The 25270-nt window shown below is 41.8% G+C and overlaps 1 protein-coding gene across 1 annotated transcript in view; it reads right to left on the bottom strand.

The window, feature by feature from the left end:
- The window catches only part of LOC126248274 (protein PRRC2C-like), a 240396-nt gene that overhangs the window by 21468 nt on the left and 193658 nt on the right, over positions 1-25270 (bottom strand). The window contains exons 27-34 of the mRNA XM_049949121.1: positions 16516-16701; positions 14493-14701; positions 13895-14006; positions 12448-12579; positions 11961-12086; positions 11628-11807; positions 773-973; positions 490-628 (exon numbers count right to left, since the gene is read on the bottom strand). Of these exons, the coding sequence (XP_049805078.1) occupies positions 490-628; positions 773-973; positions 11628-11807; positions 11961-12086; positions 12448-12579; positions 13895-14006; positions 14493-14701; positions 16516-16701 (1285 nt within the window). The remainder of the gene's footprint in view (positions 1-489; positions 629-772; positions 974-11627; positions 11808-11960; positions 12087-12447; positions 12580-13894; positions 14007-14492; positions 14702-16515; positions 16702-25270) is intronic.

Raw genomic sequence — 25270 nt, 5'->3', positions numbered from 1 at the left:
ATGCACATCCCTGCAGTACTTACAGCAACTTTGCTGTCAGAATAGCATTTACTTTCTATGCAATTTGTATGCACTGCCTGTGTTCTATTATTACTCTCTGTGCAGTAATTTGACACTACACTTTGTACAAATTCGAACATGAATTCTTTTCCTGGGACTTTGCGTTTCATTACTATAGCGATTTGTGCTCTACTTCCATCACATCCAACATACATTAAATTTGTTTTTGTTATTTCTCTTCAGTTAGAACTGCTGTATTAAAAAATATGTGTTCTTTGGCTAAAGGAAAGGGCGAACAAAAAATGAGAGGACCTGAATGGAAAATAATGTAGGTATTGGGCTACTGCAATTTTTTTAAGTTACCTTCAACTCAAATTTCAAAACCTCAATCTTTTGATAAATGGAAAATATTTTTTCTCTAGTAAATAACAGACAGTACTGCTACAATTTCTGTAACAACCCAAGCAAAAGACAACATCTAAAACTCACCTGCTGAGCCAGAGTAAAATGAGGAAGAAGGTGGAATGGGTGGTACAACATTGCTTTGCACTGGTCCTGGACGTTGCACCATCTGAGAGTTGGGAAGGTAATTCTGACCCATAACTTGATTTGGATCATACATGAATAACTGAAAAAAGATGGTTATTAACATACTGCAAATATAATATTTGGACACTGAAGAGTGCCCTAAATGGCAAAATAATATCACAATTACCCATTTTTTATCTTGCAAGAGAGAAACTATGGTAAAGCATTAGTTGTCAGAATTTACCTGAGATGGCTGTGGTCCTGATGGGATTGTGTTCTGCTGATAAGGCCCACCACCCTTTGTTCCAATTGCACCTATAGGACCAATCTGCTGTGATGATGGTTTCACAGTAGCTGACATCAGAGAGTTGGATGTTGATGAAATCAGAACTGTGTTTGGATTGTTACTTAATTGTTGGGACTGGCCAAATGGTGCCTGAGGAGCCTGCAAGAATATATTTACAACTACACAAAATTTTGTACATTCATTGGTGCAGATTACCAATAAAATAATAAATGTAATAACTAAAAGCACTTCAAATTTACGTAATGGAATGTGTTGTCATACTGCGTGCCTCAATGAAGATTAACCCTATACCTTCAATCATATAGCATTTTTAACTTTTAAAATCATACTGAATTGTGGTAGGGACACACTTTTACACAAGCCTATCTGACAGTTGGGCAACAAAGAAACAGAGCTGTTGATTGATACAATATTAGAAGCAACCAAATAAGGAATTCTGGTGCCCTAGTGCTTGAGTAATTACACATTCCCATACAATTAAGCTACAATGACACAGAGGGATTTGTCACCGAGATTTCTACCAGGCACAAGGGAGAATAATTGAAGAAAGGAACATTGGTGGGGGTTGTGTAACCTTCTCAGTGAACAGTGTAGTCATGGGAGCTTACCGATCAGTGATGAGTGATCTAAAAATTCAAGACATATAGGGGTTCAAAAATTTTATTTTTATGCCTATGAATGACTATGAAGTATTACTAAATAAGACAGCTCAGTACTACACATTAAAGGATTCAAATTTTTGAGAAGCTGTAACCCATGCTGAAAAACTTGCTATTAGATTACGTTTTTAAGCTATTGCAGATTCGTAAAGCTTCTTAACCCTTTTGCTGCTGTGGGCAGGTACAAATGTCGAGCTAGCTGTTTCCCAGGTGTTGAGGACATGAATATGCAAGCCACTTTGATTTTCCTACAGTGCTATGGATGTTTGAATGTGCTCCGAGTATCCAACCTCTTACTGCTGTGGATGAGTTACTTCCACATCTCAATGAATAAAGAAGTTTTGAGTCCTTATCATACAATGTAGTTCCTCACTACATGCCATCATTTTCAAAAAAACTTAAATTTTGATATCTTGAATCATTTATGACACAGCTGAGACCACAATTTTTTCTAACCATACGATTTGTGATGGGCAAGGATCTGAAAGGGTGCATCCCATGTGACCGTCCTTCAGGTACAAACGCCAATAACACAAGAACAAAACGAGATATTCTTCTGCTTTCTATTTTTTTTTTAAATCTATGTCTTATCTTCATTTCATTCACTGCAACGCATGAGCTAAAATCAACCATACGCAAAGATTACACAATGTGTTTTCACGTCTGTGAACTTTTAAAGTTTTGCACAAGGTTTTACTTAATTTCATTCCACGCAGTATGTCAGATAACTAAAAGCAATTCAGTCCTTTATCGCATGAGGATGTCGGACTGTAAAATGTGCAAAAATCAAACTTTTCACCTAATAGTTTTTTGAAAAGTCTGATGATAAATATTTCATATTTGCCGGAATGTTGTCTCTCAGCACAGACAATACCATTTGGCGAGCAGTAGAGCCATAACAAAAGCTGCCTCAGTGTGGGATGCAAAGAGCACATCTTTAGCAGTGAAATAATTGATGTGCATGCATAGTATTTCAAAATCTAAAATCAGTGAAATAATACCAGAAGCAGTGGTTTGTTTACACTCTTCAGGAAAAGCAGCGAATCTTAGGCATCCACTACGATACATACAGCTGTTCTCTGTGCAATCTTGATGTCTTCGAGGATGGACATCTGTTAAATTCACAGAGGAAATGTGAACTCGTGTTGTGAATTTTACTGTGAAATTCTCTTTCCGTAACTCTGAATAAACATTTGAGTTGGTGAACAGCATCACATTTGGCGATATGGTTTTTATAATTGGGGGAACCTAGGATCCCATAAAAAATGTCTTATGAAATTCTTCAATTAGTTTAATGGTATTATTTTTCAACTACTTCATCTTCACAACCTACTACTGAATGTACACAGCTGATCACTTTGGCCCAAGACGCAACACCACAAGTTTGCCTGTGAACTGAAAGGCATGTACAGTAGGAAATGTAACGGGGATTTGTGCCATGTTTTCAAAGAGTGAGCAGACATAGGCATATGTGCCAGAACAAAATATTTCTCAGAATCGATGTTGCAGGCGTTTGCCGCAGGAACTTGCAACTTGTGTCACATCTCATCAGCTCTATGTGCTGGGTACAAGTGTACACAATAAATCCCTGTGTGAACGTAACTTTCGATTGTTGAATACTTCTACTTTATGGAGAAACAACCATATCATTGTGGAGGGTTATCAGGGAAGCAGGTTCACAGCCAACAAAGCCAAACTAATTTCGTATCATTTCCTCTAATCTGAGAAACCTGCATTCATACTATGTGTGATCAATTAAGGTATTTCGCCACACAACAATACAGATAATCATTGAAGAGCAGGTTACTTGCAGACTCATAAAATCTTAGTTCAGTATATTTAATGTAGTGTGGAGAAGAAGACGGTCATGGCATTTAAGTTCATCAGTCTGTCACATATGAAATGTTGTATCATCACGAGCTGCCCAAGGAACTATCAATGACAATAATTTTACACTATATCTGCTATCAGGATTTTTCTCCTTAACAACAGTCAGTGACAGCTGTTTTGGAAAGAATACCATACATGATTTTGAAAAAAGAAAGACCAATTCTTGAAAGTGACAACTCTCCCCTACTACCATGTAAAAGTTATAAGAGGGAAATTCCATGGTTGGTTGGTTTGGGGTATAGAGAGACCAAACTACAGGGTCATCAGTCCCTTTTTCCCGACGCAAGCGAGGCTCAAGGTATGAAAACACCCAACACCACACCTAAAAGGAAAACAAATGGGAAAAACACGGGGAAAACATACACCACAAGGACATAAGGTCTGGGCTGGCTGATCACAATAATAAAAGAAGATGAGCCAGCCACTCTGCAACACATTAAAATGTCCACCCCAAAAAGGCAAGGCGACACGAACACATGTAGGGAAAGATGACCGCCAAGACGAACAAATGCAAAGAAAGTGTGACATAGTTAATATGGATGGAGGGTGGCGACCTCGGAGACCCCTCAGATGGTACGATAAAACTCTCTTCATGGTCCCAGTACATGTCAAGAATCGAGAGGAAGGGTGAGCAGGGACCTGCGAGGTTAACTGAGTCTTTAGGACCATGTGAAAGGTCCAGGCGAAGCTTCGGCCTAAGTGCACACCATGGAGGTGTATGTGAATGGACCTCGAGTATAGGTGGTAACGGCAAGGACTCCACTTCACACACAAGAGATCGGACGCGAACCCCAATCTTAAGCCCTGACCTGGGCCTCCGATGCAGGAGATGAACCACCATCGATGGAAAAAGGAGACAGTAATTCAGATGCTCAGGAGAACTATGAATATGTGCAATGTAACTGGCGAGCAATTGTGCAAGGCTAACCTTCAATGGAGAGACTCCGGCCTCCACCAGGACACTGGTCACCGGACTCATCCTAAAAGCTGTTTCCAGTCGAAGGCCACAGTGGTGCACAGGGTCAAGTAAACGCAATGCTCAGGCCGCCGCCAAACCGTAAACCAGACTCCCGTAGTCAAGGCGGGTTTGAACAAGGGCTCTGTAGAGCTGCAGCAGTGTAGAGAGATCTGCACCCCAGACGGTGTTGCTCAGGCACCGGATGGCATTGAGGAGCTGCCAGCACTTCCCCTTCAGCTGACGAAGATGACAAAGCCCCGACAACTGGGTGTTGAATACCAGTCCTAAGAATTGATATGTCACCACTACAGTGAGTGGATCGTCATTAACGTTAAGTTCTCGTTCCGGATGAATGGTATGATGCCAACAGAAGTGCATGACACCCGACTTCCTGCACCTTGTGGATGGCTCCCTGTACTGTAGGTGCTGCTCACCAACACCAGTACTGAAGGAGTAGTATGAAATGCAGAAGTCGTGTGCATATAGGGAAGGTGAGACGGACGACCCTACAGCTGCTGCTAGAACGTTAATGGCCACTAAAAATAGAGATACACTCAATACAGAGCCCTGCGGGACCCCATTCTCCTGGATATGGAGGGGGGGGCCTATGGGAGGCACCAACTTGGACACGGAAAGAATGGAGCGATAGGAAATTTTGGATAAAAATTGGAAGCAGACCTTGGAGACCCCATCATATAATGTGGCAAGGATATGATGTCGCTAGGTCGTGTCGTAAGCTTTTAGTAAATCAAAAAAGATGGCAACCAGGTGTTGGCAACTGGAAAAGGCTGTTCAGATGACAGACTCGAGGGAAACTAGATTATCAATGGTAGAGCAACCCTGATGGAAAATGCCCTGGCATGGATCCAGTAGGCCACGTGACTCCAGGACCCAACACAACCGGTAACTTCCCATAGGTTCCAACAGCTTCCAAAGAATGTTAGTGAGGCTGATGAGCTGATAGCTATCCACATCAAGCGGATTTTTACTGGGTTTGAGCACTAGAACGATGGTGCTCTCCCGCCATTGCAATGGAAAGATGCCATCACACCAGATCCAGTTGAAGATGACGAGGAGATGTCACTTGTAGTCAGACGATAGATGTTTGATCATCTGACTGTGCATCCGATCTGAGCCAGGAGCTGTGTGGGGGCAACATGCAAGGATGCTGAGGAGCTCTCACTGTGTAAATGGAGCATTATAGGGTTCACTGTGATGTTCAGTGAACAAGAGGGCTTTCCTTTCCATCAGCTGTTTGAGGGTGCGAAATGCTGGGGGATAATTCTCCAATACGAAGGCTCGAGCATAGTGCTCAGCAAAGTGCTCGGCAGTTATGTATGCGTCGGTAGATTACACCATTGATGATAATGCCAGTAACACCTGTCAGGAATTGGTACCCACAAACAAGTCTGATCTTCATCCAGACTTGGGGAGGAGATGTATGACACCCAATGGTCAAGACGTACCTCTCCCAACACGCCTGTTTCCGTTTTTTTTTTTATAAGCTGGCGAATGCGGTTATGGAGCCCTTTAAAAGCTATTACGTGCTCTAGGATAGGGTGCCGCTTATGTTGCTGTAGAGCTTGCCAACGTCCTTTAACGGCCTCAGTGATTTCCGGCGACCACCAAGGTACTGACTTTTGCCGGGGGCACCATAAAGAACAAGGGATAGTGTTTTCCACTACAGAAAAGATTGTTCTAGTGACCTGCTCAACTACCACGTTGATGGTATCATGTGGGGGAGATTCAACAGTAACAGCGGAGGTGAAAGCTTCCCATTCCTCCTTGTTTAAAGCCCATCTAGGTAGATGTCCAGGGGAATTGGGCTGGGGGAGTGACAGGAAGTTGGGAAAGTGGTCACTACCAACACAAGTCATCGTGGGCTCTCCAGTGGACAGATGGGAGAAGTCCTGGGCTGCAGAGGGATAAATCAATGGCGAAGTAAGTGCCATGAGCCACACTGAAATGTGTGGGGGCCCCAGTATTTAAGAGGCAGAGGTCAAGTTGAGAAAGGTAAGTTTTGACATCTGTACCTCGGCCAGTAAGCACAGTGCCACCCCAAAAGGGGATATGGGTGTTAAAATCTCCCAGAAGTAGGAAAGGTTTAGGGAGTCTGTGAATCAGTGCAGACGAAGTATTCAGGGGTGCTGCACCATCTGGAGGAAGATACACATTGCAGACAGTTATTTCCTGCGTCATCCTTATCCTGACAGCCACAGCTTCCAGAGGGATTTCAAGAGGCACAGGTTCACTGCATGCTGAGTTCAGGACATTGACACAAACTCCACCTAACACTCTATTATAGTTGATACGGTTCTTGTAATACCCCTATAGCCGCAAAGGGCAGGGGTCATCATCCAGGTTTCCTGGAGGGCAATGCAGAAAACCGGTGTAAAGCTTAACAGTTGCTGTGGCTCAGCCAGGTGGTTGAAAAAACTGCAGCAATTCCACTGGAGGATGACGTTATCGTGAGGCTGGGAAAGCATGAAGCATGCAAGGAGGCAGGCTATGCATCAGGGTCAGCTGCTGCCACCGATTGAGCATTTGTATCCATTTGTATTGTGGATGAGGCATCAGTGAGATCCAGGTCCTCAGGGGACGCTGAGATCTCCACTTCATCCGCAGATGCAGAACTGGTAGGGAGTGGTAGTGTTGGGGGCACCTGAGGGTCCTTTTTCGTATCAGACTTCTTTGTTTGCTTGCCCTCTCGCTCCTCTTTAGGGGCTTGTCAGGAGGACTTCTCTGGAGTAGGTTCAGGCACAGATGAAGACCGTGAAGCTCTTCGTCCAGCAGTTTTTGGCTCATTTAGCCACAGACGAGTGTCTGCTGTGGCATTAGTGGAGATCTTGGGAGAGAGGGTCCCATGGGACCTCTTCTGCATGAGAGGAGCCGGAGGAGGCTGTTGCTTCTCTGGCTGGGGAGAGGGGACCAATGTCCGCTGTGGTTGTTTTTTTTTTTTTTTTTTGGGGGGGGGGGGGGCACTTGCTCCCAAAGTAGGTACTTTCGGAGTAACTGAAGGAGATTTTCCCCCCCTACCACCAAGGGGACAAATGTATTCTAGAGGCCCGGAGGGCCCACTGTTAGCGGCACAGAGTGTGGTACGACTGGTACTTGTGATGGCAATGGTAATGTAGCTGCAGCACATGTGGACGTCAATTGAACGGCACGTAATCATTCAAATTTACTTTTAGCCTTTAAGTCAACCCGTCCATGGTCTTTTACTTCATGACTTTTCGCTCCTTTTGGAGTACTGTGCAGTCTGAGCAGGGGGAGTGCTGCTCTCCGCAGTTAATACAAGTGGGAGGAGATGCACAGGGAGTATCTGGATGCAGTGGACGTCTGCAGTCTCGACATGTGGCACTGGAAGTGCAGTGGGAAGATGTACCTGAATTTACAGCACTTGAAGCACCACATAAGGGGAGGGACGTCTGGTTTAACGTCACAGTGGTAAACCATCACCTTGACCTTTCCAGGCAATGAATCACCCTCAAAGCCCAAGATGAAGTCACCGGTAGCAACACTGTTTTCTTTGGGTCCCCTGTAAACGCGCCGTTCTAGATTGGTGCAGACCTTGCCGTCAGATTGCAAGGGGTGGTCGCGATGGAAAATAATCCCCTGGACCATGTTGAGGCTTTTATGGGGAGTGAAGGACACAAGAATATCACCCACCCTGTCACAAGCAAGTAATGCCCGGGATTGGGCTGTGGATGCTGTCTGAATCAAGACTGCACCGCCTATCTTTGACAGCGCTCTCACTTCCCCAAACTTATGCTCAAGAAGTTAAACAACAAATTGAGGCTTCATAGGTAGAAAGGAGTACCTGTCCATTCTGCTACAGACTAAATACCGAGGCAAATATGGATCTCGCCTTTCTGTAGCCCTACGTTTCTCTCATGGTGTAGCAAGAGAGGGAAACTATTTAGGGTCATATCTGTCAGCGTTGTACTCTATATTACCCTTCTTAGAGACCATACGGTCACCAGCAAGAGATGACAGTCTGCTTCATTGAGGGTCATCTGCCGTGATGCCACTCACTCCAATCGGGGGCTCTCCCAACAGCTGCCACTCAGCCACAGCATAGGCCACCTGGCATGATGGCTGTTTCCGGGAGTCCTGGTGCCCCAGGAAGACAAGCATCTACCCCTTGGCATACGTGAGGAGTTTACAGCTCAGGCATCAGTAGTGCAATCCCTGTGTTGTCAGAGGGCTACCACCAAATGGGTACATGACTGCGCCACCACAACAGACTGGCTATTGCGCTGGATAGTGGACACAGAGAGATCAAATACTGTCATAGGGGCGAAAAAGGACAGGAGACAATGGAAGAAGATGACATACTTTGCAAAGTGTCCTTGGCCAAATAATTGAATTGCAGGTGGAGATGCAAAGCTGTGACAAGAGGCTCAGGAGATCGAATCTACGGGCACTATTGATAACTCGTGCACCACGTAAGGTGTCCTTCCCCCATATGTCCTGCACTTCTGTAGAATTTGCAAAGTGGCAGATCAAACCATAAAATGGGAGCTTAACTTATAGGACAAAAATGAGACTGCTTTTAGTCGCCTCTTACGACAGGCAGGGATACCTATTCCAACCTCCGGACCCGCAGGTAGAGGGACACTCCATGGTTACGGACATAAATTTGTACCATTTACAATGAAGTATTAACAAGGAAATAAAAACAGATAGACCTGAATGTGACACTATACACAGCGAAGATTTGATGATGCAAGCTGTGCTTATTTGATACTAAACAAAGAAACAGGAAGTGTTACAGAAGAAACAAAACCCATCACTTTTGACGGAATGACTCAAAAGTGACCAAAATTTTAACAGAACTACATTGTAGTTTATTTTTGTTCAGCTGGAGTTTTGTGTCATACAACATGTAACCCAAGACAAAAATTTTCTATAGTTTCCCAACAATAGTAAAATTTTTGAAGTATGAAATTTTAGAATGAAAATGACAAAAAATAACAATGAAACAGTGCACAGAAATTTAAGAACTTAATAATAATCAGTCCAGAAAGTGGCAAGCGTGTATGCCATGGACTATTAGTAAGACCCGTCCAGCATTTGTGCGCAACAATTCCAGAAAACTGTTCGGCAGCTAATACTGTTAGAGTGGCTTTTGGGGATGAATTCCAAAGATGAGTTATATTCTTTTCTGAAGCTTGATTGACTTAGGACGCAAGAGGATATTCCATCCACATAACTAAGAAGTGTTGGCACAAAATGATTTTTCTTTCATGGGGAACAACAGTCATGTAGAACTTTTTGAAAGTAATTTCCACCGTTAACTGCAGATTTGTATTCATTTATTTCACACAATCATGATTTTGGTTTTATAGCCCTTCTCAAGTGCAATTTGAAATCCAACACCCCCCAGTCAATGTACGTATGTGATGAATGAAAGTAGCAATAATTTATTGACTGTCAAAAAAATATTACAGTTCATTAATGTCTATTTGCTATGCCCAATTTCAGCCATATTATGTATCTTTGATGTGTACTCATATACTTTAATATGATGCCTGGTTTATAAGACCACATGAATGTTATTTCGATGACAACGTGCCATTTAGGCAGGTTGGGCATTTTTTGAGATTTAAAGTTGCACTTGGGAATGGCTATAAAGCCAATATCATGATTGTGTGAAATTTTTGACTATAAATCTACAGACAAATGGTGGAAATTTGTATAAATAAAATAAATGGGGTACAATGTACACTATGTGATAAAAAGTATCTGGACACATGGCTGAATGTGACTTACAAGTTTGTGGCACCCTCCATCAGTAATGCTGGAATTCAGTATGTTGTGGGCCCACCCATAGCCTTGATGACAGCTTCCACTCTCGCAGGCATATGTTCAATCAGGTGCTGGAAGGTTTTTTTGGGAATGGCAACCCATTCTTCACGTAGTACTGCACTGAGGAGAGGTATCGATGTCGGTTGGTGAGGCCTGGCACGAAGTGGGTGTTCCAAAACATCCCAAAGGTGTTCTATAGGATTCAGGTCAGGATTATGTGCAGGCCAGTCCATTACAGGGATGTTGTTGTTGTGCAACCACTCCACCACAGGCCGTGTTTCATCAACAGGTGCTCGATCGTGTTGAAAGATGCAATCGCCATCCCCGAATTGCTCTTCAACAGTGCGAAGCAAGAAGGAGTATCAATGTAGGCCTGTGCTTTGTTAGTGCCACGAAAAACAACAAGGGGATAGTGCGATGAAAAACAACAAGGGGTGCAAGTCCCCTCCACATGACCATACCATAACACCACCACCTCCGAATTTTACTTTTGGCACTACAAACGCTGCCAGATTACGTTCACAGGGCATTCACCATGCCATCACATCGCCACATTGTGTACAGTGATTCGTCACTCCACACAACGTTTTTCCACTGTTCAATTGTCCAAAGTTTACAATCCTTACACAAGCGAGGCGTCGTTTGACATTTACTGGTGTGTGTGCGTGCGTGTGTGTGCGTGTGTGTGTGTGTGTGTGTGTGTGTGTGTGTGTGTTTGTCTTATGAGCAGCCGCTCGACATGAAATCCAAGTTTTCTCAACTCCCACCTGACATTCATAGAACGTGCAGTGGATCCTGATGCAGTCTGGAATTCCTGTGTCATGGTCTGGATAGATGTCTGCCTATTACACATTACGACCATCTTCAACTGTCGGCGGTCTCTCTGTCAACAGACAAGGTCGGCCTGTACTCTTTTCTGCTGTACGTGTCCCTTCATGTTTTCACTTCACTATAACATTGGAAACAGTGGACCTATGGATGTTTAGGAGTGTCGAAATCTCAAGTGTGTATGACAAGAGACACCCAATCACCTGCCCATGTTTGAAGTAAATGAGTTCCATGGAGTGCCCCATTCTGCTCTCTCACAATATCTAATGACTACAGAGGTCACTGATATGGAGTGCCTGGCAGTAGGTGGCAGCACAATGCACCTAATATGAAAAACATATGTGTTTGGGGTTGTCCAGATACTTTTGATCACATAGTGTATTTTTTGGCATAATCATATGCTGCAGCATCATTCGTCTCCCAATATTCTTTAGTTTCTTTGTATTATCTTAAATGAAGCAACTAAATATGACACAAAAAGAAGCATGATATTCTTTAAAAGCCTTTACTTACAAACCAGTATAAACTAACAGTACTTTCAAAAGCGTCAACTTTGTGAATGAAATTTCATATTCTGAGCATTAAGAGTATTTTATTTGGCTGTTACACACAAGAAGAGAATTAACTCAAAGTTTCCTCAACTTACAGTCAATCTGAATGGAGACATTGATGACTGATAAATTTCTGGTGCAGCATTTGGTGGTGGGTGCGCTGGTGTCTGCAGATAGAGAGACTGTTGATTAAATGCCGATGTTTGACCAATTCCCTGTGATAAGCCATATGGTGGAAATCCAGAGAACTGTGAACGTGCCTGGCCACCCATGACCTAAAGCAACAATGAAACAAAAATTCAGCACAGTGAGAAGTTTTTCTTATCTTTTCCTTTTTTAATGACATTTGATACTCCTCTTTATGCAAATACAATAAATCTATATGAGACTAACCTGTATGCAAATACAATAAATCTATAAAGACTAACCTGTGGTCCATCAATCTGGAATGGTGCATATAACCCTCCCTGACCAGGAGAATTGTACAGTACTGTCGGTGGTGATGGAATAGCTGAGATGCCCCCATACTGAGCAGCTGTGCCTCCCAAGGTTGGCTACAACACACACAATCTTTATATTATCACACATCTCCTTCACAACTCATAGGAATTAGTTTCACATTGTCTGAAACTGTAGCAGTGAAAGCATTACTCTTTTAGTTTTAAGCTTCAGTTATGACAATAATAATTCGACAACCTGCAATTTACAGTAGTATTTGAAAATAACATTCCTTTTAAGATTACTTACAAAATCCCTTACTGAACAATCAACATATTTTTCATTGAATAAATGAAGGCATTTCAGTGAATCAGACATAATTATGAAGAGACTTCTGTTAACACAAGAGAAAAAAAGGAAATTAGAAGTAATATACCCATAACCATGTCCAGTAGTGAGACATCACTGGATACAGACCTGATAGTTTATGTGTCCTTGCTGAGTACTCGAATTGAAAGGCGGAGGTGACAGTGGGCCTGAGTGGCCTATTGGAGATGGACCAGCTGACATTACAGGCTGCTGTTGAGGTTTCACCTGCAGGGTAATCAGCTGCACATCAGGGGGAATAAGACCATTTTTTGTAATACAGACATGAATATTAGCACCAACACAGTAACTACTTTAACACTACATTACGTCCAATTAGTGGAATGCCATATCAGTATTTCGCTGTAAGGTACAGTTCCTATACAGAAAGGAAACTGCAGTTCAAATGCCAAAGAAAATAAAAAAATAATGTCGTTCAATGCACTGCCTGTCCTGAGGGAAAATACAATGGTCTCTCTCTCTCTCTCTCTCTCTCTCTCTCTCTCTCTCTCTCCCTCTCCCCCCCCCCTTTCCCTGTGTGTGTGTGTGTGTGTGTGTGTGTGTGTGTGTGTGTGTGTGTGTGTACACGCAGGCATGTGCAATGAGGCTGAAGAAAGGAGGTAGTAAAAATATCCTAACCAATAGGGGGACATTTGGAGTCCAGTAACTTACCGAAGGCCACTACCGTTAATGGCACATAAAGCTATACATTTTCAATGTGCCAAAACACACAAACTGGGCAGAAAGCGAGTCAAGGTATGTAGTGTGGTCCAACAAGTCACTGTTTTGCCTATTTTCAAATAAAACACACCCAATGATGTGTTTAACCTGCAGTATATTGAGCAAGCAGTTCAGGCCAGAGGTGGTTCTGTTTTGTTTCGAGCCCATTCATTCAGGTTACTGTGAACATGAATTAGGATGTTTATTTAACATTTTCTGTGACCAAGTTTGTCCTTTTTTGTACATCTTCATGATGAGTATGCTGTGGACACACACACCTTCCAGATGACAACAGCTGTTCCCACTCAGCTGCACAGACACGTTGTTTGTTTGGAGAAGACTCAGAAACCCTGTCACACCTCAACTGCCCTGATCTTAATCACATAGAAAATGTCTGGGACTATTATGAACAGCAGGTGAAACACAGTAATGAACATCCTCATTATACAGAACCTAATCATCAATGACTACCTAAATTTGTGGACTCTTCCTCACTGAATTGAGGTCACTATTCAAGTCAGAAGTGATGTTCACAATCTGTGCTTATTTTCTGACTCACTTCTTACTATGGGACCAACAGTTTGCTTAAGCCTAAAGATGATGTCCAGGCTATTTGATACACTATGTACACTACATCACAATAATGTAGATTTTGCAATAGTTCAGATTACACAAATTCTGGAGATCTCTAAATATCAGTTGCAAAAAAATAATTACCAAAATATAAACTCAAAAAATTAACATTCCTCTCCTTCAGAAAGAAATTTATTTTTCACTTTGCCATAGATAAATATATTAATTTTATAGATTACAGTTTAATATTTTGACAAATGTTTACCTTACAAACATTGCTACTTGTAGCAGGTGCATCATTTTTCAATGCTGGTACTGTGGATACAGGAACACCCCCACTGTAGTTACTTGCATTTCCCTGCAATGCTGCTCCAGCACTGTAATAAATAATTCAGTTAAGCCAATTTTTACTAAATTTAGTTAATATACTGAACTGTATTACGTTTTCAGCCACAGAATACCAATTTCCTATAAAATTAATACTTTGCCCTTTGAAACTAATGGGTCTAACTCTTAAGAAGTTAATAAACAGCCAACTGAGAATATATACTGGCAGAATGGACAGTTCAATAAGTAAAGTACAGCTGATACTTAATAGCAACCATAAAGGCTTATTTTAATTTTTTGTAAAAGTCAGCTGGGGTACGAGTATTCACAACCAAGGAACCATCAATAGATTGTCAGGTTCAGCCAATATGGGTAAATGGACAAAAAACATGAAATTAAATACAGAACATCTACAAATAATATTGCATAACTATCACTTATTAAGTTATTGTATACATATACTTCTGATTATATTTAGGAAAGCCAAACCAAATGTATTTTCAAGTAAAATTATAATTCTGTGACAATTAAGTTACCTGTAAACAACTTCATTTGCATTTAATGGAGAATTTTCGTCAGCAGTAACAACATTACATCCTTCAACACCCTTCACAAATGTTGCTGGATCTAAAGCAGAATCAACAGCATTGCCAAATGATGGCGTGAAAGATGAAGCAGTAGATGCTACACTACCATCCTCTGTGTGTTCAATTACTGCTGGCATGACAGGAACATTTTCCCAGACCTGGAGCATTAATTACAGTAATAACAATCTTACACTTCAGCAGATGGCAGGAACAGTATTACAACACAAAGGAGTATATATGATGAAATAAATAATAATAATAATAATATTAATAATAATAATAATAATAATAAAAAAGATCATTTAACATTTTCAGTGGATCATTGTTAACACTTTCAAAAAGGATAATATACTGTACATCAGGGTCGGCAACGGCATGCGAAACTTCACACACTTGCAATGTCCTGAACACATACTGTTCAGGTCTCATCATGTTTACACACTATTCCATACATCTCATCTCAGGTTTGTTCAGACCTTCTTGCAACTACTCAGTATGAGATTACATTTCTTTTAGCAAAGTGGTGTGTCACTGTTCTGACACTTTTTGGTTGGCATGACTTGTTTCAGTTCAGCAGAACCGTAGTGTCAGTGTTGCTTAACCTATGCTGTCTGTTCGTGGTGTAAAGTAAGTCCAAAGGCCCAGTGGCTGTCTGCACACTCTAGCGATCTAATGTCACAAGCCTATAAAAATGAATGGGAACCACAGTAATTTTTCTAAATGGTCATATAATCAATGTGCACAGCAAATTTGCTACAGAAATCAATTTCAAAACCATGCACAAAGAATTTAAAGATTTAGTTGACAATGAAAGAGCAAAAAATTTACATCAACAGACGATTATTACAAGAGTCATTGTTTTGTAGGTTACATGAAGCAGCACTTTGTGCTAAAGTTGGAGGCTTCGAGCACGTGATGAAATTGGAGGTACGAATGGTAAATTTTCTTAAGTCACATGCACAGTTTTCTAAAAGTTTTAAAGCTTACACATGACTTTGAGCTGTTTTTGAGACTGTTTGCCGTTTCAGTTGAAAATGACCCTGTGCACATGCAAATGACCGATCTACACTGTAATTACCCATTTAAAAGGCAAATTCTTTTTCATCTGCACAGAAACTCAACTTCTAAATTATGTCTTTTTTTTCATACTTTCCTTTGTTCTTATAGAAAGCAGACATGAAACACTGTAACGGAATGTAAAACAGTGTTCTATTATGCAGTTTTGTCTTGTAAAAGCCTTTAATTCTTCCAGTTTGAAGCAGCACATTCAAATTCAAATGTTATATCTTCTCTCTCTCTCTCTCTCTCTCTCTCTCTCTCTCTCTCTCTCTATTCCCCCCGGGACGAAACGACGTGACGCAGTGGTTAGCACACTGGATTCGCATTTGGAAGGACGACAGTTCAAACCCATGTCCGGCCATCCTGATTTAGGTTTTCCTTGATTTCCCTAAATTGCTTCAGGCAAATGCGGGATGGTTCCTTTGAAAAGGAATGGCCGATTTCCTTCCCCATCCTTCACTAATCTAAGCTTACGCTCCATCTCTAATGACCTCATTGTCAATGGGACGTTAAAACACTAATCTCCTTTTTTTTTGGGAGGGCTGCAGGGAGAATGCGCAATGGTTTCTAAGGATGACCTGAAATCAATTGTAAGGGAGATTAGCAACCCAGCCAAACACAAAAACTTTTCATGAAAGTAATTACCTGCAAATGCTGAAGACTTTCATGATTCACACTCTCTTATGTATTTTATTTGCCATGCATCTCTATTTACAATAATTCAATTATCTTAACATGTATTTAATAATGTCAGTCATAAAGTGGTAGATTTATTTATCTTGAATGTTTTGTAACAATGTTTCTGTCATATGCTCTAAAATTTATCACGCAAGGACTTGCAATTAAAATCAACATTGACAAAGACAAATCTGCAAAGTATGGAGTATTAAGTAATAGTAAAAAGGAATATTACCTTCTTTACTGACTGAATTTTTAAATTCAACTCGGCAGTAGATGGTGAAATAGTTGACTGCACCTGCTGAGAAAGGTGCATTGATCGTGGCATACCAACTGCTTTGTTAGTCTTATCTTCTGTAAGCTGTGAAAGGTCTGAGTCAGCAAATGTGAAGTCCAGTTTCATGTCAACCACATCTTCGTTCTGAATGTAACCAAAAGTAAAGATTTAATATTAAAATGAGTCAAATGAGCACAGTTTTACATAAGCTACACAGTTTTATCAGACACGGACACAACAATACTTTCCCTAGTGTTTACGATAATACAATTGAGCTTTTGTTGTTTCCCTTGGCCACACATCTTCATGTAAGACACAAACATTGGTGCATAACAGTTTTAGACACATTAATTTTGAGTGACCTTTTCAATACAATGGAATAAACATATCACAGCAAGAATGCAGTTATATACCTAGAATAATATAAAATATTACTTACAAAAACACAAAGATGAAGGATAATAATTGAGACATGCATAACACAACAACGTAAATTCTTAAAAATTATATTTGACACTTCCTGTCACGTAGAGAGAAATATTAGAGCAGTATATGTTGTTGACAAAATTTGGACACAACACTATCATTTATCATATTAGCTTGATGAAAGGTTACACAATGTTAGCAAAATCTGCAAGAGAATTTGTGACAGAGCAGTATAGGCAGAGTGCATTAGCTGACCTTCCTTGAAGTCAACCAGTTGAAAATAATGTGAATGTAAATTTTATTCACATAGGTCTGTAAGCCATGTGTGTTGAATCTAGACGAGTTAGTACAGCCAGTGGGTGGTAACTGGGGAGACACTTCATATTATGTATGGTACGTGATGCATCCCTGTATGTAGCCTCTAACCACTACTGCAATTTGGTACTGGGGTGGGGTGGGGTGGGGTGGGGTGGGGTGGGAGTATTGCTCATCAGTGTGGGATCCATACCAGATCGGGTTGACGGAGGAGATAGAGAAGATCCAAAGAAGAGCGGCGCGTTTCGTCACAGGGTTATTTGGTAACCGTGATAGCGTTACGGAGATGTTTAATACACTCAAGTGGCAGACTGCAAGAGAGGCGCTCTGCATCGCGGTGTAGCTTGCTCGCCAGGTTTCGAGAGGGTGCGTTTCTGGATGAGGTACCGAATATATTGCTTCCCCCTACTTATACCTCCCGAGGAGATCACGAATGTAAAATTAGGGAGATTAGAGCGCGCACGGAGGCTTTCAGACAGTCGTTCTTCCCGCGAACCATACGCGACTGGGACAGGAAAGGGAGGTAATGACAGTGGCACGTAAAGTGCCCTCCGCCACACACCGTTGGGTGGCTTGCGGACATCCAAGATAGAGCAGAACCATGATTCATCACTGAACACAATGCGATCACATTCATCAGCCAGTCCATGCTTCCTTGTCATGGCACCACCACAAGCACAGCTGTTTGTGTCGTGGTGTTAATGGCGGGCAATGCATGGATTTGTAGTTCCCTAGACAAGCTGCTGCTAGTCTTTGACTAATGATGCCAGATGACATAGAATGTTGCAGAGAGTTCATTGCTCATTCCTGGATGGCAGGCGCAGATGTCAAAGGGTTACAACGTGCTTCGTGCACAATACAGCAATCCTCTCTCATTACAGTCAGCCCCAGCCAACTGGAACCTTGACAACTAGTAGTTTCTTTGCTTAAAATATTTGGTAACTCATTTGACGTAAGCAATATTTTCTCTTCGCTGTTGCTACATCACAAATTTGTTTTAATCATAGTAAACTCAAGGTATCACACAGTTTGTTTTTTGAACCATTTGAAAGCTGTTTCCATGGCTTGAAATGCTTCTGCACGAGATGGTCCTGCATCAATTTCTGCAGCTATGTTTTCCTCTGTTTATCTATTTCCTGCTGTTTGTTTGCCATGTGGGGAACAGGCAGGTAGTGCCCGGGCTATAGACAGCGCACAGATGTTTGCTTGCCGTTGACAGTTGCGAATCCATATATCTGAAGTCCGGATAATCAAATGTCTACTTTAATGTCATCATAGGCAAGGGTGAACACTGAAACTGTTTCATTTTGTTGGTAAGAAATATGGGTCTGTCAGAAACATCATCGAAGCAAGAACTGTAAACCACATTTTGTCGCAAAGGAATAATCTCAAAATTTAAGACATTCTGTAAAAATTTAAAACCATCCAATTTCAAAACAATCTGGCCTTAACCAGTAGTTTTGACACTTTGAACTGCATCCAGACAGCAGAAAGTACACAATATTTCTTTACAATGAACAATGTTACCAATTTTAAGCGAATGCCATTTGGATTAAATGTGTTGGTCAGCACCAATCTTCTGCACATAGGACCTAGTAGTGGAATAGAAATTATTGCAAAATTTTACTACTTATGCTGCTGATATATTAATTATACATTTTACAGGGGGGGGGGGGGGGCAAGAACTCTGCAACACTAACACACAGGAAATGGCTTAATGTATTTCTCAGTTTCTGTTATTTTTATCATCACTTCTCCAAATGATTTGCCACTGGTGATTTGGAATGTAGAATGGCACAGGAAAATCAGCATTTTTGTCCTCATATGTCAGTTTTGCATTACTGTTTAATTCATTGTGCTTGAGTGTGTGCAATATGACTGGAGAAAGATAGCTTCAGAGTGCAATTAGATTGAAGATGGTAGCTTGTGTGTGCTGATTTTCATTTTGAGTGTGGTCCCTTGCACAAACATTTCTTTCAATTGACGGAACAATGTTGTTCCTTGAAGACACATCAGCTCTGCACCACATACCATGTATAACTCTTCCCACAAAATGTCAACACCAGTTGTTCATGGTTTATCATTGCATTGGTGTTGTTGCTCAAGGAGACTGCTATTTAATGTTTTTCTGTTTACATAGTGAATGTGGTGTACGTGCCATGAATGCCAGCTTTGTATAATGTGTAGTTGACTTCATGTTACGTGCACACACACGCACACACACACACACACACACACACAAAACACAGACAGAGAGAGAGAGAGAGAGAGAGAGAGAGAGAGAGAGAGAGAGAGAGAGAGAGCAGTGTAACAGCCCTCAAGTGTGTGTATCATAAAATGCCATCATTTGACACATGAAAAATTTGTGTAGTTTGTGTAGGTGGCGTGGCCATGTTTGTGGTTAGGTCGTGTCTTCAGAGCTGTAGAGGGTCATTTCATCTGTTGAATGTATCACAGATATAATAAGTTCACTCCATATTTATACGACTGTGTGTTGTGTGGACATTACCCAAGTTAGTCAATGGAATTTTGCTTTGGCAAACACTTTAGTGCAGGTCTGGTTTGAAAATGAATGGCTACCTTTGAAACTAGTCACCAGTATAAATTATATGCAACTTGAGACAAAAATTTAAATAATTGCCAAATCTAAGTTATTGGTCCTTTCAAAAAAAATTTATGCTGGAACTACATAATGTAAAATTGTTAGATGGATGCAACAACAATGATGCTAGCTGCAGTTATTAAGAGAGAAAGAGTCAAGTGGGGATTTTTACAAAACCTATTATTACGATGTTATACTCTCAGAAGAAATTAACATTGGTAACAGTCAAAGGTAAATTTTGAAAACAATCTTGTGCAGCAACAGATGTGCCACACACACACAATATCAACCACATGAGAGATCTTAACAATTTCAATCAATGAAGATATTTTAGATGAATAGCAACAGGTACAACTATGGCTCAACAAATGTGGTCTGTATTGACACTTCAAACATGCAACACAATACATACTGTTAATCATGTCAATGACGACAGTATTCACACTTCCAAGACATTACAGGATTTGGGGGGGGGGGGGGGGGGGGGGAGCTGGGTTGTTACACTATCTGAATACCTTAATTACTTAAAATCAAATTCATGCAACACACCAAAGTATGTGTACAACTGTATCATATATGAGCTGCTGAAAGCCCAAGTGATGTAACTCCACTTTTGTTTTTAATAGGGTCAGGATCTTGCTCAGCAAATGGTGTAATACTTAACTCACATACCAACTGCAAGTATAGCAGCCCAAGGTTTTCCTCTAACAAGGGACACTTTTGATCTCAAATGCTTGTAACCACACAAAACCATAATTAGATTAACACTTGGTCATAAAAACAACAGTGGTCTTTGTCATTCGCAGGCAAAACTATGCCCTTGTCTGCGAGAGCCATCAGACAGTGGCATGTTGTAGCTGCACTAGCAGGTGCTTGACCTGTGTGAATGGTATAGCTGCAGTACAAATGCATGTATTTGAATGTTCACATGTGGGTTACTGTGTAAACTCTACACAGTGATATCATGAAGAGGACTAATTAAATGCATGTAATCAAAATATTAGGGACAAAGTTGTGACATGATGAATATGGAAATGAAATTGGGGTCAAGGATAGAGTTTGCACATATATTGTGTGTAATATAATAATTTAGAAATATAATAGAGATAGCAAAGAAATATATTAATATTAAGCTGTATAGATACACTGACTTTGAATGCCAGGAAAACCCTGAACCTGAAGGTGGCTGTTCAGGCAGTAAACAACGTTCATCTCCAGAGCATCCGGTTGAAAGTATACACTATCTTTACCCAAAGAGTTGAGACCTGATGTATTAAACGATACTGATGAAAGTTCACTACAGAACATTTATGACAACTACTGCAATTGGGGCTTCAATTCCCATAGCAAACTAATAACGTGCTGTAAGAGCATTAAAGGTAAATCAAATTGCTGATTAATTCTAAATTTCGTGTCTAGCAAACGGCAAGCAGGGGTTCATTTCAAAGGAAACAGACTGTCGCAGTTACCACCTAAAAAAAAGAGCACATAATATCACAATTTGATAGAACAAGGTAGTATGGATCTACAATTCACTATTGGCATCTGCAAATGTGGGCACTAGAAGCACCTAAAATGGGTGTCTTCGACTATTTCAAAGCTTCAGATTCTTTTACCAACAATCTCTTGGCTGAATATGGCATTTTATCTATGCATATTACTACATTTGTCACTCATAAGGACACACAATATGATAATATTACACATTGTAAGGCACTACAGTTTGTGGAGGAAGTCAACATGTTCATGACAGAGAAAGGTTGGAGAAAGGAAATGTTTGGAACAGTGACCATACTCAAAGTATGAAATTTCTTCATCAACGCTGTCTCACAGAGGAGAGAAAATTACAGCTAATGTGGTGCAGTTTGTACACAGCTCTACCCACAGCTACACAACTGATGTGGCTTTATCAATGACAGGCAGACTATGTTTAGTTTCGTTTTAGGGCACTAGAGCAACTAAGGTCATACACACCCATGTCAGAACCACGCAACACGAAGACGAAAAAGGAGTTAAAAGCGACTACACGTTAAGCCCAATAGATGGAAGGGAAGAAAGCTAAAAACAGGACTTCCTCTTGAAGAAAGATCCATAAAATATGCCACAGAGACAATGGAGGTCCTGAACTATAGATTAAATGTTCTTCACCATATTGCTATGACAGATAAACAGTAAAACACAGTTGACAGCCCATATATCGTTCGGTAAAATGGCCGAAAACTGGGTGATGGGGTATCACCACTTAACAAATGGTGATTGTAAACAACAGTGCCCAATACACACACTACCTAAAATTCTCCACTCGTAGTGAGAGGGCTGAGAGCACGTTGGCCAAGCCGCTGGAACAGGCTTAATTCCCCAAGCTTGTTCCATGAAGGGAAGACCAGTGGTGATGCCCAAGGGACACCACCTGGTCACAGACGGCAACACAGACATCAGTGGAGAGAATTTCAAGAACTAGCAGGCCGAGGTAGGAGGACTGCAGCCTTTGCAGCAGCATCAGCGGTCTCATATCCCATCAGACCAACATGACCAGGGACCCACAAACATCACCGAAGCTCCATCAAAAGTGAACGAGTGGAAGCTTTCCTGGACCCATTCATTCACTAAAGGATGGATTGTGTATGGCACACAGAGGTTCTGAAGGGCACTGTAAGAGTCTGAGCAAATGACACAATTGAAAAGCCTGTGCTGCCCGATGTACTGCATGGCCTGATACAGTGTGATAAGCTCTGCTGTAAATACTGAGCAGTGTTCCAATAGCCATCACTGCCAATGATGAAGGCACACCCAACACCGCAGTCAGTCTGAGAGCCATCAGCGTACACAAAGGTATTATAGCAAAGTTTTGTGCGAAGGCCAGGAAACTTATGGTGATAGAGCGAGTCTGGAGTAGTGTCCCTAGAAAGCAAATGCAGTCCAAGGTGAACACCGGCCACTGCACAAAGCCAAGGTGGTGAAGGGTTCACCCCATCGGGAAAGTGGCAGGTAGCGTGAAGTTAAGCTGCCACAGCAACAGCCAAAACTGAACTCCTGGAGGTAACATAGAAAGGGACGTGTCCTATACTGGGGGTCAAAGGCGTCATCGAAGGAGGCGGCATAGGATGGATAGCCAGGTGTGGCAGACAAATGGCATGTGTATCCATTGAGGAGAGAACATCACGTTAGTATGACTCTGGTAGTTAGGCAGCCGCTACATACAGACTCTCAACCGGGATAATGTAAAAGGTGCCAGTTGCCAAACAGATACCACGATACTGGATTGTATTGAGACTGCGTAAAAGATGGATGGATGTGCAGATGTATAAACAAAACACCCATAGTCTAGTTCTGAAGAAACAAGTGGTAAGTACTAATGGAGGAGGATGGTCTGATCCTCTCCCCAGGAAGTACCACTTAGGATATGTAGGACACAGGGACCGAGTGCAGCGGACAGCTATGTACGACACACAGTACTTCCTATCGAGCATGAGCCGCAGGAATTTCATAGTTTCTGCGAACAGAAGAGCAACATTGGCCTCAGCTCTGTCTTCTAAAAATTCCTGCAGGAATCGGGGCAGACGGCCTTGGAAGCCTCACGTGTAGAGTGTATGGAGGATACCCGTCTTCCAGCAGGTGGTGTGGGTTTTCTCCAAATCAAAGAACACAACTATAGTCTGGTATTTCTGCAGAGAACCATTCATGACACAGGTTGACAAAGTGAAGAGATGGTCAACTGCAGATCAGCGCACTCGAAATCCACATTGTGTAGTGGTTAGTAATCTTGGGACTCGAGCCACCATACCAGCCGGGCCTCAATCATACATTCCGTTCCCTTGCAAACATATCTGGTGAGAGAAATGGGGCGATAGCTAGAAGGAAGTTGTTTGTCATTACCTGGATTAGGTATGAGTATGACAGTGGCTTCACACTAGCATCTGGGAAATGTGCCTTCTGCCCAGATGCAGTTAAACATATGAAGGACAAAGTGCTTGCCTGCAAGAGGAAGATGCTGCAACATCTGAACGTAAACATCGTCTGGCCTTGGGGCAGAGGATCAGGATGAAGCGAGAGCATGATCTAGCTCTCTCATAGCAAAAGTAGCATTGTAGCACTCATGATTCTGAGAAGAGGTGGGTATCACCTGAGCCTCCTAAACTTCTTTCCAATGGAGGATGGCAGGACGATAGTGGGTGGAGTGTGGAATCTCTGCAAAATAGGGGCCCAAGGTGTTTGAGATAGCAAGTCATCCACAATGACACCATCCACTACTGTCAGGCCAGAAATTTCAGAATGGACTTTGGTCTCAGAGAGCCAATGGAGGTTGGCCCACATGACGGAAGAGTGAGTGAACTGTTAAAAGAACCTATACAGGAAATTCAGCTATCTATTTTGCTATCCCTAAGAACCCGACAACACTGCACACACAAACAACTGTTTACAGCAAACACAGTTCGCCATCGTAGGATGATGGTTAAAAATGTGGAGAGCACGTCTCAATCCACCAAGGCACTGGGACACAGCGCGATAAAGATGAAATGCGAGGAATGGAACATTCTGCAGCAGTAAGGGTAAACACCCTCCTCATGGGACACCGCCTTAACGCAGCACTGTCCGTGTGGACGAGGAGGTTTGCGCGCTCTGGATCCAGAGGGCTATGCCAGCGGTAGCATAGCTACCAGCAGGGCCACCCATGCCAGACAGGCCAATGGGGAGGAGCCAGACGAAGTGTGTCCCAAAACGACCTATCTCCTGTCTCCATCCTACACCATAGGGCAAGGAGGGCTCTAGAGGCGTGGTGAAGCCTCAGTTGGTAGAGGGCTCTACAAAGGCTAAGGATGCTCCCCTGAACATGGAGCCAGTTACCCTGCGAGCTGTAAGGGGCAAACCCCCAAATGGTTGGATGGAAGATTAACAATCTCCCCCTGTAAAACATCAATTGTTGCGAATGCTAGCAAAGGAATAAGCCGGACAGATATTTCAATGACGACACCAGCAAACAAAAAAAGGATAAGAGAGATGTACATAGGAACATGGAATGTGCAAAGCCTATACCAAGCTGGAGCCCTACGACAGCTGCTAACACAAATAAACAACAACAGTATAAAAATATTGGCTTTCCAAGAAATTAGGTGGAAGGGGAGTGATATAATGGATGTAGGAAATTTCACTATCTTCTATATTGATGGGAGGATGAATACCTTTGGAACAGGTTTTGTGGTTGCTAAAGAACTGAAACATGCGGTGATGTGCTTCCAATCAATCAATGAACGGATGTCCATATTAAGATTAAGGGGAAAATTTTTCAACATTACAATCATAAATGTACATGCACCCACAGAGGAGGCAGATGAACAACAAAAGGACGAGTTTTAAAGCAAGGTAGAACAA

Source organism: Schistocerca nitens, chromosome 3 (assembly GCF_023898315.1).
Source record: "Schistocerca nitens isolate TAMUIC-IGC-003100 chromosome 3, iqSchNite1.1, whole genome shotgun sequence".
In the NCBI taxonomy this organism is placed as follows: domain Eukaryota; kingdom Metazoa; phylum Arthropoda; class Insecta; order Orthoptera; family Acrididae; genus Schistocerca; species Schistocerca nitens.
This window is presented reverse-complemented; position numbering and strand designations above follow the sequence as displayed.